The 20505-nt window shown below is 44.6% G+C and overlaps 1 protein-coding gene across 1 annotated transcript; it reads right to left on the bottom strand.

Annotated features, from left to right (window-relative positions):
• Positions 1-3059: 3059 nt before the first annotated feature.
• On the bottom strand, positions 3060-19774 carry LOC137222663 (zinc finger protein 555-like). The gene is given in 5 exon segments (XM_067734242.1): positions 3060-5701; positions 5704-7106; positions 7865-8048; positions 8481-8607; positions 19058-19774. Coding segments are annotated over 5 exon segments (1758 nt in total). The 5' UTR covers positions 19061-19774; the 3' UTR covers positions 3060-5660.
• Positions 19775-20505: the final 731 nt, after the last annotated feature.

Here is a 20505-nt window from a genome sequence, read left to right as displayed (position 1 = left end):
AGTTTCTTACGGTGAGTGCCTTCGAATGTTATGCACGGTGAGGGCTCATCATTGTGAGGTCCCCTCCCTCACCAGGTCGGCTGAAAGACCCTCCTTTGGGATTTGTTTTGAGTGCCAAGGGACATCACTCTGCCACATGGGAAGGGGGTGAGAACTGTATGGGTCTGTTATGAGCTTTGAACAAAACCCTCATTGTTTGTGTGTGAATATATAAGTATCTAAACCTGGTGATTCAACTAGCGTTTATTGATCACCTATGTACCAGGTCCTGTTCTACATGCTGGAGATGCAGCAATGAATAGACACACATACTCACACATACACACACAAAGTCATGGGGATGTAATGAACAGCAAGGTGACTATAGTTAATAATACTGTACTGTGTATTTAAAAGTTCCTAAGAGAGCAGATCTCAAAAACTTCAGTACACACACTGGGGAAAACCCAGAGACAGAGAAACACTACAGTCATCCATGCAGTGAGATGCATAGACAATCGGCACTCCTGTCAGGACACAGGAACCACTACTCAAACATCTGAAACTTCCCAGACAAATGCATGTGGTGGCATGACAAAATCACACAAACTTTGTTACTGGGACATACACGTGGACACACTCAGACACAGACATATAAATTCAGACACACTGGCAAAGATGATGCCTCCAGAGAAACTAATACACTCCCAGAGATACACAGCCTACAGTGTCTGCGACTCCCCCACTCCCCAACAGCTCTCTTTACTTAGAACTAACCAACATCAGATACGTCATCTATTTCACTTGTTATCTCTCCTCCTGGAACAGGAACTTCACACTTCCTGAACCTGCACAGTACAAAACGCCTCTCTCCCTAAGAACCACAAGAACCCAACCTGTGGAAGAAGTGTCAGGGGCCCAACGTGGCTTGGGTTATGATGTTCCAGCCCCCCACACTGCTGAGGATTCTACCAGCAACACATTCATCACTACCTTTACCCGTTGTCACTCTGCTTTCCAATTGGAAACTCAATGCGGGCAGCAATGGTGTCTGTCTTGTCGACTGGCAGCCATGTGTCCTGCACTGTGGTCCCCTTGGCAGCGCTCTCTGCTGGTCTCATGTGCCCGTAGACTCCACTCCGTCCACCCTGGGTGGCCCCAATGTCCTCCCAGAGACTCCGAGGATGGGCGCTTAGGGAGCATGGACCACACATCTCCAGGCCACAGAGGTAAGTCTTGCTGATGCGCAAGACGTGGTGACCCGACTTCCATCTTTCCCTGGGCGGCCTCTCAGTCGCCCCACCCACGAGCACCTGCGCACTTCTGCGAAGTCTGCGATCCCTGGTGTCCAGCGGTGTTTAAGAGGCAGTCGCATGCCGGGAGGAGTCTGGGGGCGGGGCTCTGGGCGTCTGCTTCTGAGATCTTCATTTCCCACAGGCCACAGCGGCTGAGACTATGCTCAGGGCAGGCGTTGGTAGAAGTGTGCATGCACCGCAGTGGGGCACGACCCAGAGGGGAGGTGCGGAGGAGGCGCGACTGGAAGTGATAAGTTTGAGCAGGATTGGTGCACCTGCAACCTAAATCCTCCGGTGGTGGATGATCGTGGGGCAGTGGGTGTATGCGCGTGGGCGCCAACGGGCGGGCCATGGCTGGGTGTCCCTTTGACGTCCCTGGAGGTTTTGAGATTGGTGTGCGCCTTGGAGCTTGTGGGCACTGAGCTGATGCTCCTGAGGAAGCGGGGGTTGCTGTGGCCACAGGCCGTCTGTCGCTTTGTCGCAGGTTCTGCTACTGCTGTGTTTCTGTCATCTCCCAGACCCATGCGGCTGCCGCAACGTTCCACATGTGGGAGTGTAGAACCCTCATGACGTCTCCCAGCAAGAAGTCACAGGACCCGGCCTGATGCAATTTTAGAGCTGAATGGCCTCCAGACAGGCCCAGGAAAGGCATGACGCTGATGCCCAAAGATTAAGATGCCCCCAGGCAGGTCTCTTGGAGAGAACTGTAGGGGCACTTTTATGGTTCAGACCAGAGCATTCCCAGAGATCTCACTGGAGGAAGCTAGCATAAACTCGGAGAAAGATTCCAGGAGCCCTTTCACTTCTCTCCTGTTGTGTGAGGCTAAGGACAGACATGGTCCTTGCGGGTGTTTCCTAACTTTAGACCGAGTTCCAATAATCTGTTTGGCCCCAAGTCCTTCTCCCGGCCCCCTCCAGGTCCTTCAGCATTTATTGAGGATCCCAAGATGGAGGTGGGCTGGGTGTCAAGGTTCAGGAGTATTAAAATTCCCTTAGCAAACGAAGGCTTTGTTTTTCTATTATTTTTAATATACATGCAGTAAAATTCACTATTTTAAGTGAAGCGCCATGAGTTCTTATAAGTGCAGAGATAACACCAACAGTCAAAATGAACACGCCATCACCCTGAAAAGAACAGGTGCCCATTTGTTCTCAAATGCCCCATCCATAATCACTGACCTGTTTGTTTCCTATACTCTTGTCCTATCCACATCTCATAAAAGGAAAGCCTTCCTTTGTTAGGAGTCTTTTTGTAAAACTTGATGCCATTTTTCTAAAATTCAGAAATCACACTTGCCTTCCAGTGTTAAATGTCCAACACTTCCCAATAAAGATTAAGCAAAACTAAAACCTTCAAACGTGACATTCCATTTTTATGAGCTACATGAGTTTGGGCAACTCTGTGCTCCCCGTGCTTGTCATCATCTGAATGATAGGAGGGAAGGAGGTACAGATGATTGTCAAATCACATCAAACTATGGAGTGCTATGAAAACCTAAGTTAGCACGGAAAAAAAAATTAGAGATTAGACATCAACTGCTCTTTAATAAAAATAACTGACTGCTTCTGTTCTACCAATTAGTTTTAGACAACCTCAACTACTTATGCTTTCTACACTCACCAAGCACCAGCCCAAATCGGAAAATATATTCTTCCAAACAACCTCTGACTGGTACATCCCACTGTCTGTGCACTCATTCAAATTGCTTTAACTCAATACATCCATTTTCTTTGGTCAAACCAATGTGGTCTTTGTGGCTTTTGGCTAGAGACCATTGACAAAACCATTATTTAAGCTTTTATTATTAACAAAGAATAAGCAATCCATTTAATGACAGATGTTGAAGTATGTAACAATAAAAATGTTTATATGACAAAAACCACCTTAACTTGTATATGCCAGCTAATATTGTCTCAGACTGTATAATGCTTAAATTAACAATATTAGTTGATTTAAATCCATAATTGCAATGGAATACTTTAACATATTCTCAGTACATGAAAAATAATAACATTTGTATTATGGATTGAACTGTGTTCCCCCCAAAATTCATATGTTAAAAGTTCCAGTATCTCAGAATGTGACCTTATTTGAAAATATGGTTGTTGCAGATATAAGTAGTTAAGATGAGGTCATACTAGAATAGGATAGGCCCTAACCCAATATGTATGGTGTCCTTATAAAAAGAATGCCGCCATATGAAGAGACAGGCATGCACAAGTAGAATGCCATGTGATTTTTTTTTGGGGGGGGGGAGCTGCGTTGGGTCTTCGTTGCTGAACGTGGGCTTTCTCTAGTTGCAGCGAGCGGGGGCTACTCTTCGTTGCAGTGCGCAGGTTTCTCTTGTGAAGCACTGGCTCTAGGTGTATGGGCTCCAGCAGCTGTGGCATGTGGGCTCAGTAGTTGTGGCACACAGGCTTAGTTGCTCTGTAGCATGTGGGATCTTCCTGGACCAGGGCTCGTGTCCCCTGCATTGGTAGGCGGATTCTTAACCACTGTGCCACGAGGGAAGCCCCCATGAGAAGATTAGTTATGCTTGTTGCAAGCCAATGAGCTAACAGAAGCTAGGAGAGTGCTGGAACACATCCTTGCTTAGCACTTTCAGAGGAAGCATGGTCCTTCCAACATCTTAACTTTGGACTTCTGCTTCCAGAACTGTGAGACAAAAATTTCTGTTGCCCTAGCCACCCAGCTGTGTGGTGCTTTGTTACAGAAGCCCTAGGAAACTAATACAGTTTGTATACAAGTGATTTGGGAACACAGTAAACAAGATATTTCTAAGACATACCTACAGAAGATTTTTCTTGAAAATAAACACTGTTTTTAGTGACTTAGAATCAAACATAATAATTAAACCCATATCAAGGAACTGCATTCAGCTCTAACAGACATCTCCCCAAATTCACGAGGAGTATGTTTGTTCTCATGTAGGACTGAGTCAGCGCATTTAAAAATACAGTAGGACTTCCCTGGTGATGCAGTGGTTAAGACTCTGCACTTCCACTGCAGAGGGCACAGGTTTGATCCCTGGTCAGGGAAGTTCTGCGTGCCACATGATGCAGCCGGAAAAAAAAAAAGAAAAAAGGAAAAAAATACAATACCTTAACAAAGTCCCACAGGTTGTTTTGTTTTCCTACAACATTGTAGCTTTTGTGGTAGAATCACGATCAGAGAGTCACTAAAAGTTTTGAGAACAAAGAGTCTGCTATACAAATTAGACCTTGTAAAATATGTTAACATCTAGAGAAGAGTGGAATCACAGCATCAGAGATCAGTAAACATGAGTCTGAATTAGTGGTCTGCAGGACATGTTAGGGTTTGTAGGAAAATCCAAATTGTGAGTGCCTGACCACATGACTGAATCCCTGACACCAAGCTCTTGGAGGTATTTATGGAAGCCTATAACTCTGAGAAAAATAGAAATCAAGTACTTGGCATTTCTTTTGATGATACTCTTGATTGGTAAGGCCAACAATCAGGAAAACGGGCTGAAAGCTGGTTTCCAAGTAGCCCCTATGCATCTCTCTCTCATACTTTAATGTGGCTGCAAAAACTTAGTAATGGCTTTATTTCTGCCTTCCAAATCTCATGCCAATAGGCTACTGGTAAATTCGAACACAGAATCATAAAAGGAAGGGATTCTGGGAACTGTAGCTCCTAACATTACCCATGCTGACGTAACACAATCCAGAACTCTGTATCTCATGATCACATCACAAGCGTCTCTTAAGTAAAAACTCACTGTTTAATTCGCTATCACAAGCAAGGACAAAGCGAAGGGCAAAAGCTGAAAGTAACAATTCACATGAGACTGTACACTTGGAAGAACTCTGCATAATTAAAAATTTCTGCCAAATATTTAGAAGAAAAACAGAATAAGATTCCACTGGCCTAAATAAACAAATATTCTCTCAATCCATGGTGGAAAACATATAATGGTTGATTATCCAGTATCTGCCACACTAAGCCAGTAGGAAAATACAAACAAATACCACACTGTCATTGTTCCAATAACCCCTTTAAGGACAATTTAAAGAACTAACATATTAAAGCTACTTATATATTAAAAATACACTTCAAATCACCCATGAGTCCAACAAACTGTAAAGATGATTTATTTCCTAAAACATAAGAAAAAACACTTCCTGCAAAATTTATGTACTGTAGCCAAAAGAGTACTTCAACAGTTAATTTTCATCTAAATGTTTATTTGCAAAAGAACTGGAAATACACTCCCTATGGGTCCACTTTAGTGATGAAGGACTCATAAAGGCAATACCAGGTTTACAACTTTTGTAAGATTTCTCTCCTGATGTGAATTTTCTGAAGCACTGTGCATGAATTCATTTGCAGGAGGATTTCCCGAGTTTCATATGTAGTGTTTCTTAGTAGTATGTATCCTCACATGTCTTCTTAAGGATGAGGAACAACTGAAGGCCTTCCCACACTGCTTACATTCATATGGTTTCTCTCCAGTGTGCATTCTCATATGTATTGGTAAAGATGAGGGCCATTTGAAGACTTTACCACATTCCTTACATTTGTAAGGTTTCTCTGCAGTGTGCGTCCTCACGTGCTGTTGCAAAAGTTCAGGCCAGCTGAAGGCTTTCCCACATTGCTTGCATTCATAAAGCTTCTCAGCAGTGTGCCTTCTCATGTGTCTTTGTAACGAGATGTGGCAACTGAAAACTTTCCCACAGAGCTTGCATTCATATGATTTGTCTCCAGGATGCATTCTCACATGCTCTTGATAGCAAGCGGACAAACTGAAGGCTTTCCCACATTGCTTACATTCGTAGGGTTTCTCTTTAGTGTGTGTTCTTGTATGTTTTCGCAAGGATATGGGCCAGTTGAAAGTTTTTCCACACTGCCTGCACTCGTAAGGTTTCTCTCCAGTGTGCACTCTCATGTGTCCTCGAAAGGATGAGGGGTGGCTGAAAGCCTTACCACACTGGTTACATTCATAGGGTTTTTCTCCACCATGTGTCCTTTCATGCCTTCGAAATGACTGGGGATAAATGAAGGCTTTTCCACATTGCTTGCATTCATAGGGCTTCTCTCCAGTGTGAATCCTTTCATGGCTTCGAAAGGATTGGAGATAAATGAAGGTTTTCCCACACTGTTTACATTCATAGGGCTTCTCCCCCGTGTGTGTTATCATGTGCCTTCGAAAAGCCGAGGAATAACTGAAGGCTTCCCCACATTCCTTACATTTATGTGGTGTCTCCCCAGTGTGTGATATCATGTGTCTTCGAAAAGTTGAGGAGTAACTGAAGGCTTCCCCACATTCCATACATTTATAGGGCTTCTCTCCAGTGTGTGTTATCATGTGTCTTCGAAAAGTTGAGGAATAACTGAAAGCTTTCCCACATTCCTCACATTTATATGGCTTCTCTCCAGTATGCGTTCTCACATGACTAGTAAGACTTGAAAAATCAATGAAGGCTTTCCCACATTGCTGACATTCATAGCTTTTCTCCGCAGTATGAATCCTTATATGCCGGTTGAGGGAAGAAGTACGAGGAAAAGTTTTTCCACATAATTTACACACATAGGGTCTCTCTCCACTGTGGGTCCTCACATGCGTCCTTAGGTGTGAACGACAACTGTAGGCCTGCCCACATTCCTGACATTGATACGGTTTGTGTCCAGTGCAAACAGCGATGTGACTCTTGAGGGATGAATGATGTGTGAAGACTTTTCCACGTGTACTGCATTCATACCTTTTTACTCCAGTAAGAGTTTTCTGGTACAGGTTAAGATTTGGAGTCTGGCTGAAGCCATCCCCACATTGATCATTACTTTCATGGAGTCTCTCCACCCCGTGATTTCTGTTAAAAATGAGAAGCATGTTATCAATGGCTGGATTAATAATGATTTATTAGTAAGTACGAGAATTACATTTTCACCAATTTCAGTGGATGGATAGATTTTCTCCCCGACTTTTTTTTAAAAATAAATTTATTTTATTTATTTATTTTTGGCTGCATTGGGTCTTCATTGCTGTGCGAGGGCTTTTCTCTAGTTGAGGTGAGCAGGGGCTACTCTTCGACACGGTGCACAGGCTTCTCACTGCGGTGGCTTCTCTTGCTGCAGAGCACAGGCTCTAGGTGCACGGGCTTCAGTAGTTGTGGCACACAGGCTCAGTAGTTGTGGCTCACAGGCTCTAGAGTGCAGGCTCAGTAGTTGTGGCACACAGGCTTAGTTGCTCCACAGCATGTGGGATCTTCCCCAACCAGGGCTTGAACCCACGTCCCCTGCACTGGCAGGAGGATTCCCAACCACTGTGCTACAAGGGAAGCCCTATCTGACTACTTTTAAAGTGGAATGAGCTCAATGCCACAGAAGGGGGCTCAACCACAACGATTACAAAAACAATGTTTCTTAAACATGGGCTCTTCTGTTGATTGTTTTCAGCTGTTTCTATCACTCAACATCAATGTCGCATTTAAGAAAAAAATCATTGTGAAAATCTCTATGAATAAACAAATTTGATCTAGGCTTACAAGTGTTTTGTTTGCTTTTTAAACTTTATGACATACTAAGATTCCCTCCTGAAATACTGCTTTCTCTCAAGAGTGCAACTCACCTCAGATGTCTCCCTTGATCTATGTGCTGATCTTCAAGGCTGAGTTCTTCCCAAATTTTTCCTAAGACGGAGGCCAAGGAATCATTTCCAGTGAACTTTGATATTTTATGCTCCTTGGATATTTTATTCCCATAAATATCCTGCTGAGAAACTGACCCATTGGCCTTAAATTGAGTCTCATCCTCTGAAAGCAAAAAGGTAACAAATCTTACAAGAAAGGAGGTACCTGTTAGCCAAAAAGGACACGGAGGAGTTTAGCTATGTCAAGACTTCATCAATAACAAGTATAAGGGGTCAAAATGGTAAGCACTTTAACAAACACAGTAAAATTCTCATATGGTTCAAAAACAGACCTCACTGGGCCCCTTAAGGCCCCATGAAATCTATATCCACCAATGATGCTAAGGGAGCTTTCTTTACAGAAAGAAGAACTCAGTTTAATACAGATTCTCAGTCTCATGGGGAGAAACTATTAGATTCTAAGTCTCTGATGGTTATGACCATGTCTGTCTTATTAGTTAACATATTCCCTTTCCACGGTCCAATTCTTGGAACAGTGATGTGCCAGAAATGCTTGTCTCTAAATGACTAAGTGAAGGAATAATGTCATTCTTACCCACTGAGGCCAGGTTTCTGAAGTTTTCCAGCATCACATCTCTGTAGAGCTCCCTCTGAGCAGAATCCAGCAAAGCCCACTCCTCCAGATTGAAGTCCACGGCCACATCCTCAAAGACCACCGAGTTCTGAAACACCCAAGATATGTGCAGGTGCATGGGTGAGACTCACAGCATTGAACAACTGGACTCAAGTCACAGGAAGTTCAAATAAGATTCCATGGTCATCTAACATCTACTCTGTGATCCAGTCATCACACCTGCTACTTTATGTCCACAATCATAGATTATCCTCATAGATAACAGCATAGATAACAGCACTAACAGTGCTGTTAGTTAACAGCACTAACACACTGAACTTATCTCTACACTTTTACTGTGACCATTCAAGGCTTATTCTTCTCCAACCAAAGGGTTTAGACCACACTGGAGAAACGAAAAAAAATGCTATACAAATGAAATAATATTTGCATTTTAAGACCCATCAATCCCTTGTGACACAAGTGACTTTAGCTCCTTCCTACTGTACAACATCCATAAGCACATGAAGCCCAAGGTCAACCTGGATGAGGTTTAAGGAATACAAACACAATGAAGGACTGGGAACTTTTCCTTCTCTTTCCACCACCAAATATGAGAGGCCCATGGGCCTGTGGGAACCCAACTTGCTGCAAGGGTCTGCTAGCCATATTGTCTTTTTTTTTTTTTTAACATCTTTATTGGAGTATAATTGCTTTACAGTGGTGTGTTAGTTTCTGCTGTATAACAAAGTGAATCGGCTATAAGTATACATATATCCCCATATCTCCTCCCTCTTGCGTCTCCCTCCCACCCTCCCTAACCCACCCCTCTAGGTGGTCACAAAGCACCGAGCTGATCTCCCTGTGCTATACGGCTGCTTCCCACTAGCTATCTATTTTACATTTAGTAGTGTATATATGTCCATGCTACTCTCTCACTTCGTCCCAGCTTACCATTCCCCCTCCCCGTGTACTCAAGTCCATTCTCTACATCTGCATCTTTATTCCTGTCCTGCTCCTAGGTTCTTCAGAGCCTTTTTTTTTTAGATTCCATATACATATATGTGTGTGTGTGTGTGTGTGTGTGTGTGTCAGCGTATGGTATTTGTTTTTCTCTTTCTGATTTACTTCACTCTGTATGACAGACTCTAGGTCCATCCAAGCCATACTGTCTTAAAGAACTCCAGGCCATCAGGACAGTCCAACTGGCTGAATGAAATATTTCTTTTGAAGAAGTATTTATTTTAACATTTTTGTGTAATAGTTATCACCAGCTCAGTTTCTACTCTTTTCCTCTGTGTATTTTCATGAAAATAGGAAGTCAGAACTGCATATGTTCCCTACACTCCTGAGCCAGTGCTGCTGCCCACCAGTTCTGAGTTCACACACACACACACATTACATGATGCCAAAACAGCTCTTCTACCAGACCCATAAAAGAGTACTCTTGCTGACCTTGAGGATAAGGTTAAGAGCCGTACTTTGCAAAGGACTTTAACATCAAAAACATCTGACAGTGGGCTTCACTAGTGGTGCAGTGGTTGAGAATCCACCTGCCAATGCAAGGGACACAGGTTCGAGCCCTGGTTTGGGAAGATCCCATGTGCCGCGGAGCAACTAAGCCCGTGCGCCACAACTACTGAGCCCGCGTGCCTAGAGCCCGTGCTCCACAACAAAAGAAGCCATCACAATGAGAAGCCCACGCACCACAACGAAGAGTAGCCCCCGGTCACCACAACTAGAGAAAAGCCCACGTGCAGCAACGAAGACCAAATACAGACAAAAAGAAATTAATTAATTAATTTAAAAAAGAAAACATCTGACAGCAAATTTAGCCTTGAGTATAAAATATATAGAGGATTCAGCAGTGCTTTCCTACAAAGGAAACATTCCCTTGCCTCAAATTCCAGGAGACAGTGATTCCACACAAACCATCCTAGAGGCTGCACTCTCAATTTCTCTCACGTCCGTGTCCCTCCCCTGGTGGGCACATGAGCGTGTCAGGCCAACCCCTAAGCACAGGGACCACTGAGCTGCATGCCTCCCTTAAGCCATGGTTTTTTAAAAAGTTCATCAACCCGCTGACATCCATGAGCATGGGAAAGAAAACACTCTCATATAATAATCCTGATGCCAGTATTTAGTACATATTCAACAGAGTAGCAGCATAACAGGAATATCTCTACTGTACAGGGAACAACAGGAGCTTCTGGAGCTTCTGGAGGTGAGATGCTCTCTGTACAGTTATCTGTAGTGTTTCCTCTACTTAGTGTGCAGGAAAGGAGTTGACATTGCAAACCTTAACTTTATCCTTGGCAGTGACTGCTAGCAAGGTTGGCCTTGGCCAGTGTGTGGGAAATTTAATTTCTGAAGGTTTCACATCACCCTAATTATTACTCCCTGTCTCTGACTGTGCAGACAACACTGTTAGTGCTGAGCACCTGCTTTTCGCCTGGGAGTCTGGGCTTTGGGTCCTTGTTGCGCAGAGGATGCTCACATGATCAGCTGTGAGCTGATAAAAACCCCCGGTGAACTGAGTCCCCAGTGAGCCTCCGGTAGATGGTATTTCACATGCTGTCACAACTCATCGCTGGGGCTATCAGGTGTGTTATGTGCGACTCCACTGGGAAAGGACTCTTAAAAGCCTGCACCTGGTTTCCTTCAGATTTCTCCTCATGCGCCTTTTCCCTTTGCTGATTCTGCTGTGCTCTTTTGTTGTAACAATTCATAGTCATGACTCCAACGATACGCTGTCACGTGAGTCCTACCTGCAGGACCTAGGGGCGGTTTTGGGGACACCAGACACATTAGAACTGGGATTTGCTAGAGCAACCCTGATTCACTAAAATACGGCAAAAGCACTGTCTGGGAAGTGGGAGAGTGAAGGAGGAGGGGATGGCAAACCTTTGCAGCAGGGTAGCTATGGAGTCATCCAGGGTATGAAAGGGCAGCTGTCTGGTGTGAGGCTAAAAGTTGACTGAGGTGTGGGAATTCCCTGGCTGTCCAGTGGTTAGGACTCGGCGCTTTCACTGCTGGGGCCTGGGTTCCATCCCTGGTCGGGGAACTAAGATCCCACAAGCTGTGCCAGGGCAAAAAAAAAAAAAAAAGTTGACTGAGGTAGAAATAAGCAATCCAACTCCAGGAGGTCTGGCTCACTGGATATACCAGCTGCCTGTGGCCATGGAGGCCAAGTGAGAAGAAAATCAAAGTTCAGCACAGGTGACACCTGTGATTTTTGCTCTCTCTTCCAGGCAGGAGGAGAAAGGGCTGGCAAGTTCCCAAAAGTGAGCTTTGGATAGGCAAAAAATATTAAAAGATTGTACTGCATCAGGAGAAAAAAACTTAAATCAGTTCCTAGAGCTGAAACAAAATTTTAGACAAACCAAAGGGGAGGAGACAGCCAGCCTTTCTTCAGCCTAGCTGCTGGGCCTCCTGGCCCACCCACATGTGCCAGCCAGTATCTTCCCAGCTGTAACGCTATCGCTGTAAACGCTAAATACGTTTACAGAGATAGGCTGAAATCCTAACCCCTGATACCTATAAATGTGACCTTCCTTGGAAACAGGGTCTTTGCAAATGTAATCAAACTAAGATGAGGTCATTAGGATGGGCCCTAATCCAATGACTGGTGTCCATAGGAGACAGGGAAAATGCCATGTGAAGACAGAGCCACACAGAGAAGGCAGCAGAGGAAGAAGATGGACGCAGAGACTGGAATCATGCTGCCACAAGCAATGGAACGCCTGGGGATACAGAAGGTATAAGAGACAGGAAATGACCCCAGGACCCTAGAGAATTCTGAGGGAGCATGACCCTGCCAACACCTTCATTTCGGACTTCAGCCTCCAGAAATGTGAGAGAACACCCACATTGTGGTAATTTGTTATGGCAGCCCTCGGAAATGAACACAAGGTTTGACTGCAATGAGGGAAAAAAAGGGGGGGGGGATTTTTTTTTTTTATATACTTAATATGGTTTTGTTTTGTGGCTACTGCACCTGCTTGGATGGTAAAAATGGATACTAATGGTATCTGCTTGTAATTTTATAAATGCTAGAGAGATCATCCCCATCAGTGCTAAGAAAAATGAGACACAGCTTCCTTGCTGTTTCCAACTGGTGCCTGGATTGGAATTGGAACCCTAAGTATCAGAAACAAGATTAGGTCTCCATAAATGATTTTTTACTATGACTTTTACCCACTGGAGGTTCAAAAAGAGGTAAACAGGGACTTCCCTGGTGGTGCAGTGGTTAAGAATCTGCCTGCCAATGCAGGGGATACGGGTTCAAGCCCTGATCCAGGAAGATCCCACATGCCATGGAGCAACTAAACCCATGTGCCACAACTACCGAGCCTGCACTCTAGAGCCCATGAGCCACAACTACTGAGCCCACACGCCTAGAGCCTGTGCTCTGCTACAAGAGAAGCCACCACAATGAGAAACCCGTGCACCGCAATGAAGAGTAGTCCCCACTCACTGCAACTAGAGAAAGCCCGCATGAAGCGACGAAGACCCAACACAGCCAAAAATTAATTAATTAATTAATTATTTTAAAAAAGAGGTAAACAAAATGAAAAAACAGGCAATCTTTAAGTAAAGATATACTTTTGGAATTTTAGGTAGAAGTTTTCAGTTTGCTAAAAAGCTCTTTTGAAAACCTATTTCGGATGACCTTCAGAGGCTGATTGCCCAGCAGGGGCTTAGCTGGGACTCTAAGGCAGACAAGACAAGAAGGGATTAGGACAGTCTCAATGCAGGGAGAAAGGTACCCAATCTTGTTGACTTTGCTTTATTCTTGCGGTCAGAAATCACAGCCATGAGCAGACTATACACCGAAGCCTGGGAGGCCTCCTAGTGAATCTCTGAACCTAGAGTGGTCATGGGGACTGCTACAAACTGAAGGTTTGTGTCCCCCCAAAATTCATGTCAAAACCTAATCCCCAATGTGATGGTGTTTGGAGGTGGGCCTTTTGGAGGTGGCCAGGAATGGGATTTGCCCTTATAAAAAGGACCCCAGAGAGCTCCTTGGACCCTTCTGCTGTGTGAGGACACAGTGAGAAGACGGCCACCTACAAACCAGGAAGCAGACTCTCACCAGACACCGAATCTTCTGGTGCCTTGATCTTGGACTTCCAGAACTGTGAGAAACAAAGGTCTGCTGTGTATAAGCCACCCAGCTTACAGGTGCCCCAGCTGACTAAGACAGGGACTCCCAACACACCTAGCTTGAAACCATCAAATATTTAACACTTTACAATATTAATTTTTTTCTTTTTTTTTTGTTTTTGTGAGATTTTCTTCGTTCTTTTTTAAAAAAAATTTTTGTTATATTACAATACTAATTTTTAAAATGTGCCATTGAGCACACATTATATGAGAAAGACAAATATATTTATAATAACTCTGTAAAGCAGACATGATTAAAACGAGTTCACAGCAGAGGAAATGCAGAACAGTGAATTAATAACATCATGCCAGCTTGGCACACTTGCCCTTCTTTCACACACACCTCACAGTTGTTTTGCTAGTGTGACTGTTACTTCCCACTGTGATGAGGAGATAAACTAGCTTCTGCCGGGCGCTGTGGAGAGCAGCCAACAGAAACATCCTATTCCATCCTTACATCTCACACTGCTTCTCCTGCCAAAGCCCCGTGCCCATGCAAAAACGCTTTGTTTGAAGACCTGACCTCTGGCTCTTTCATTTAGTAAAATTTGTTTAGGTTACAGTACTTGCAGGCACTAGGGCTACAGCACTAACAAAACAAAAATTCTGAACCACGTGGATCTTAAATTCTTTTGGAGGAAAGCAGTAAATAAGCAAATCAAACATAATTACTGAGGAAAATGTGGCAGAGCAAGGGGATTTGGAGGGGTATATATATATGGGGGGGGCAGAGATTTTCACGTGTGTGTATATACACGTTGATATCGATACACATATATATGAATGAATGGCTGCAGGGCAGAGTAAGGGAGAACAGTAAAATAACCATTTGAGATAAGACTGCAAACTGGCACCTAAAAATCTAAATAACAAATATATACATATATATACACACATAATTACATATAATTATATATATCTTCACGTAATTCAACATATTGGTCATATTTGGAGAATGGCAGAGGGGCCTGCCACTGGGGTTCATTTCAAGCCTTTTAAGAAAGCTTGTTCTACATTTAGGGCTGAGTTTCATTTAACAGAGGATTACTTTTTTTAAACATTTCTGTCAACTGTACATATGTCACATGCACTTTCCTGCACTGATGTTATATGATACAACAGAAAACTCTAAAATCAATTCACAGGATTTACCTGTAATCATCTTAGAGCTGCTGAAAGCCATTTTATAATATTCAACAGTCATACATAAAAAAACACTCTTACCAATGGGGAATAGATGGTAATGTGCATGACTGGATAAAGGAAAATGGACAAAGGAATAGTCAAACGAGACCAAAGAACATATAAATGGTATGAAATTCACTGTTTTCTCCAAGACAATCAGGTACAAATGAAGTGTGGACAGATGACCTGACTCTCAGTCAACATTACATTAGCAATCCAATCTGGAAAATGCACAAATGTGCAATGCCAGGAGACACTTGTCTTAATGCCTAACTCAACAGCTGCACATGTATGACACCAACAGAACACAAAGATAATCGTACAATAAGATTCTGAACAAGATCTCAGGATAAAAATTCAACATAAAAATAAATTTCATTACCTTTCTAATTAATAGCAACAGCAAGTTGGAAAGTTCACTTTAAAAAGATAACACATACATAAACAAATGGGACCTAATGAAACTTAAAAGCTTTGCACAGCAAAGGAACCCATAAACAAGATGAAAAGACAATCCTCAGAATGGGAGAAAATATTTGCAAACGAAGCAACGGACAAAGGATTAATCTCCAAAATATACAAACAGCTCATGCAGCTCAATATCAAAAAAACAAACATTGCAATCAAAAAATGGGCAGAAGACCTAAATAGACATTTCTCCAAAGAAGACATACAGATGGCCAACAAACACATGAAAAGATGCTCAACATCACTATCAGGGAAATGCAAATCAAAACTACAATGAGGTATCACCTCACACCGGCCAGAATGGCCATCATCAAAAAATCTACAAACAGGGTTTCCCTGGTGGCGCAGTGGTTAAGAATCCGCCTGCCAATGCAGGGGACACAGATTCAAACCCTGGTCTGGGAAGGTCCCACATGCCGCAGAGCAACTAAGCCCATGTGCCACAACTACTGAGCCTGTGCTCTAGGGCCCGTGAGCCCCAACTATTGAGCCCACGCACCACAATGACTGAGCCCGTGAGCCCCAACTACTGAAGCCCATGCGCCTAGAGCCCGTGCTCTGCAACAAGAGAAGCAACCACAATGAGAAGCCCGCGCACTGCAACAAAGAGTAGCCCCCGCTCACCACAATTAGAGAAAGCCCACGCGCAGCAACTAAGACCCAATGCAGCCAAAAATAAATAAATTAATTTTTTAAAAACATCTACAAACAGGACTTCCCTGGTGGCACAGTGGTTAAGAATCGCCTACCAATGCAGGGGACACAGATTCGAACCCTGGTCTGGGCAGATCCCACATGCCGTGAACCAACTAAGCCCATGCGCCACAACTACTGACCCTGCCCTCTAGAGCCTGCGAGCCACAACTATTGAGCCTGCAAGCCACAACTACTGAAGCCCACACACCTAGAGCCTGTGCTCTGCAACAAGAGAAGCCACTGCAATGAGAAGCCCATGCACCGCAACAAAGAGCAGCCCCCGCTCGCCGCAACTAGAGAAAGCCCACACACAGCAACGAAGACCCAATGCAGCCAAAAAACTTAATTAATTTTAAAAACACTTAACTTAAAAAAAAAGTCTACAAACAATAAATGTGGAGAAAAGGGAACCCTCATGCACTGTTGGTGGGAATAAATTGATACAGCCACTGTAAATTGATACAGCCACTATGCAGAACAGTATGGAGGTTCCTTAGAAAACTAAAAACAGAAGTACCAAATGACCCAGCAACCCCATTACTGGGCATACACCCAGAGAAAATCATAATTCAAAAACACACATGCACCCCAATGTTCATTGCAGCACTATTTATAATAGCAAGGACATGGAAGCAACCTAAATGTAGAACATGTGGTACATATATACAATGGAATATTACTCAGCCACAAAAAAGAATGAAATTGGGTCATTTGTAGAGATGTGGATGGACCTAGAGACTGTCATACAAAGTGAAGTTAAGTCAGAAAGAGAAAAACAAATATTGTATATTAACGCACATATATTTGGAATCTAGAAAAATGGTACAGATGATCTTATTTGCAAAGCAGAAGTAGAGACACAGACAAAGAGAACAAACGTATGGATACCAAGGGAGAGGTGGGGGGGGAAAATTGGGATAATGGGATTGACATATATACACTATTGATACTATGTATAAAATAGATAACTAGGGCTTCCCTGGTGGCGCAGTGGTTGAGAGTCCGCCTGCCGATGCAAGGGACACAGGTTTGTGCCCCAGTCCGGGAAGATCCCACATGCCACAGAGCGGCTAGGCCCGTGAGCCATGGCTGCTGAGCCTGTGTGTCCGGAGCCTGTGCTCCGCAACGGGAGAGGCCACAACAGTGAGAGGCCCACATACCGCAAAAAATAAATAAATAAATAACGATAACTAATGAGAACCTACTGTATAGCACAGGGGACTCTACTCAGTGTTCCGTTGTGACCTAAATGGGAAGGAAATCCAAAAAAGAGGGGATATATGTATATGTATAGCTGATTCACTCTGCTGTACAGTAGAAACTAACATAACATCGTAAAGCAACTATACTCCAATAAAAATTAATTTTAAAAAAGGTAAAAAAGATAACACATACAGCAGAAACTAACACATTGTTAATCAACTATACTCCAATAAAAATTATTACTCAAAAAAAAAAAAAAGATAACACATACCATGGTAAAAATCAAATTGAAGTAGTACAACATCAGTTTAATGAAGGCTATAAAAAGAACCTAACAAAAATTTTAAAACATGAAGGATAATAACAAAGCAAAATGAAATAAATGACAAGATGGCACATGTTCTTAAAAAGAAATCAGTGTTACCAAGATATCAACCCTCCCAAGACAGAGTCTTTATAAAATTCCATAAAATTGCCAAACCAGATGTTTTTTAGGATTTGACAAATACTAACTTTACACACAAATGCCCCCAAACAGCCAAAATATTCTGAAGTACCAGGCAGGAATCCGTCTATCACACTGCAAGGGTTTTAAAGCAGCAGCAACTCCTGACAGGACGGAATTGGTAAAGGAATGGACGACTAAATCTACAGAAAGGAACAGAGCCCCAGGCAGGCCTGTGGCTATGGGGAGGGGGAGACCTGATTCACCACAGGGTACCCACGGGGAGCCAAGCAGAAATGACAGACACTTCCACACATGGGACAGGACAAACTGATATCTAAGTAACATCCGTGTATTCCCACCTCTTCCATGGGCAATAACTAATTTACTGCAGATTTAAGCAAAGTGTGTTGCAGATAATAAAAAACAACAGTATCATCTACCGTCACAAATTAAATAACTGGTATTTTTGGTGAAACTTCACCTACCACACTATGTGGTACTGTATTCACTTCTCTGCAGCTGTTCAGGAAGGGACAGACCTGACAAACTTACTACAGACAGGAGGAGATTTTAAAAGAATGTTTAGCAAACGTAATGTATGACATTTTCTTTTTTTTTTACCTGAAACTCACCCCTTTGAAAGTATTTTATGTTATATTTCCTGCTGTACTAATTCAATGTATTTTACACTTGCTGAAAATCTGAGGTTCCAGTAAGTGAATACATCTTTTCAAGGTGAAAAACCCACGGAGGGGTTGTGCTGAACTGGTACCCAGACACAGATGACTCAGGGTCAAGTGCAACCACGCTACCACGAGGGGCACCACTGCTAACGTGCTCCCTGAACAAAGGACACCGGCTGTGTCCCCGCTGTGTCGCCAGTGCATTTGACTTGGGGGGTGGGAGGGGGTGAGGGGTGCTGCCCCACCTCACAGTGGGCTTTCCTTGACCTTTGCGTTAGTTTTTCTCCCTTGTGTGGTTCTTGTGAGAACCCAGGGGGCAGGAATCATTTCCGCCTTTTCCCCTCAGGCGTCCAGTCAGCTGACAAATAGTGTCCCTCCATGAAATGAGAACTGAGGCTGGGGTCATTTAGGACGGAGGACCTACCGGGAGACGCCCTCCCAGCCCAGGGCCCCCAAGCAGGTCACCCCAGGCTCCCCGCCCGCCCCCGCAGGCTGTCGGCTGGGAGGAGCCGACCAGGGACTGATGTTCCCGGACCCCCGAAAGGAGAGCAGTTGTGCACATCTAGGTCACCCAGATAGTCCTGAGACACCGGCCCCACAAGCGGGGGCCGGACAGGACGCCGGGACCCCACCCCGCGACCGTTTCCAGCCGGTTCCGGACGGTTCGTAACAGCCCCTCCCGGTCTCGGGCCCCGGTCCCGCGGACTCACCATCTCTGCCGGGCTCCCGGCTCTCCCAGGCGTCCTTGCCGCAGCCCGCGCAGGTGAGAGGTACGAGGAACCGACACCTGGGCCCACGCGGCGCAGGTGCGCAGGAGCGGCACGGCTGGCCGAGAACTACCCGCTCACGGGCTGGGAGTGTGCTCTGACTGGACGGTGCTCCTGGCACTCTCTTCCATCTGGCTGTTGATTGGGAGATGCTTCGCGCCCCACCGTCCTGACTGGACAGTGCTTCGGGCATTGCTACTGCCCGGGCCCCTGACTGGACGGTTTCCCGAGGCCCGCCCCCTGACTGGACGGTTTCCCGAGACCCGCCCCTGGAGCCCCTGATTGGACAGTTCTCTGGGCCCGGCCCGCGAGCGCCTGCTTGTTCTCCGGGCACCGCCCCGTCGCATCTGATTGGACATTCCTCCCAGGCCCGCCCTCTGGTTATTGAGTGACAGGCCCTCGTAACACATTGTGGACCGACCCGCCCGCGCGGGACGTGGGCCCCGAGCAGAACGTGCTCTCGGGCGGTCGAACCCGGCGTCCTCCCGCAGTTCGGCGGCCCCTCCTTGTCCTCCTTCTGGACCGGGAAGTCCTGATTCAGTTTCCACGCGGAGCGTCCCTTGTCCGGAGCCGGCACTGGACAGGATGGGACGGGGGAGGAGAGGGTCTAGTGACTTCCGGGGTCAGCAGTCGGCCCGGGGGCGAGGTCACCGTGGAAACATATATTTGTTTAAGCCCCCTAGCGCGCGGGCTTCTCATTGCAGTGGCTTCTCTTGTTGCAGAGCACGTGCTGTAGGTGCGCAGCCTTCAGTAGCTGTGGCGTGCGGGCTCTAGAGCACAGGCTCAGTAGTTGTGGCGCGTGGGCTTAGATGCTCCGCGGCCTGTAGGATCTTCCCCTTCCAGTGATGGAACACGTGTCCCCTGCGTTGGCAGGGGGATTCTCAACCACTGCGCCACCAGGAAAGTCCCTGAATTCCTATTTTAACTTATATAAAACAACAACAAAAAAAGCTTATATAAATTTAGGATGGACCTAAGAACTCTTAGTACACTTACTAGATGGGGGCTAAACACCGACTGCATTTAATATGCCTGCTTCTTTTAGAAAACATTCTCTCATTTGACATTAAGTGGATGCCCAAATTCTGATATCGTTTGTCATTCTATTTACAGACAGAACTTTAAAAATTCCTTTTTTAGGAATTCCCTGGCAGTCCAGTGGTTAGGACTCCGAGCTCTCACTGCCGAGGGCCCGGGTTCAATCCCCGGTCGGAGAACAAAATCCCACAAACCGTGGGGCATAGCCAAAAAACTAAATAAATAAAATAAAATTTTATTTTTTACGGTTTTCAAAAAGGTTTTAGATGTTTTCATAAAAATGAGTGTTCAGAGAATTAACATAAAAAAGCTTCAAGGCAAAAATAAGTTACTCATTGGATTTATAAACTATT

Source organism: Pseudorca crassidens, chromosome 3 (genome assembly GCF_039906515.1).
Source record: "Pseudorca crassidens isolate mPseCra1 chromosome 3, mPseCra1.hap1, whole genome shotgun sequence".
NCBI classification, from domain to species: domain Eukaryota; kingdom Metazoa; phylum Chordata; class Mammalia; order Artiodactyla; family Delphinidae; genus Pseudorca; species Pseudorca crassidens.
Note: the sequence above shows the minus strand (reverse complement) of the source record. Positions and strands in the feature narration are given on the sequence as shown.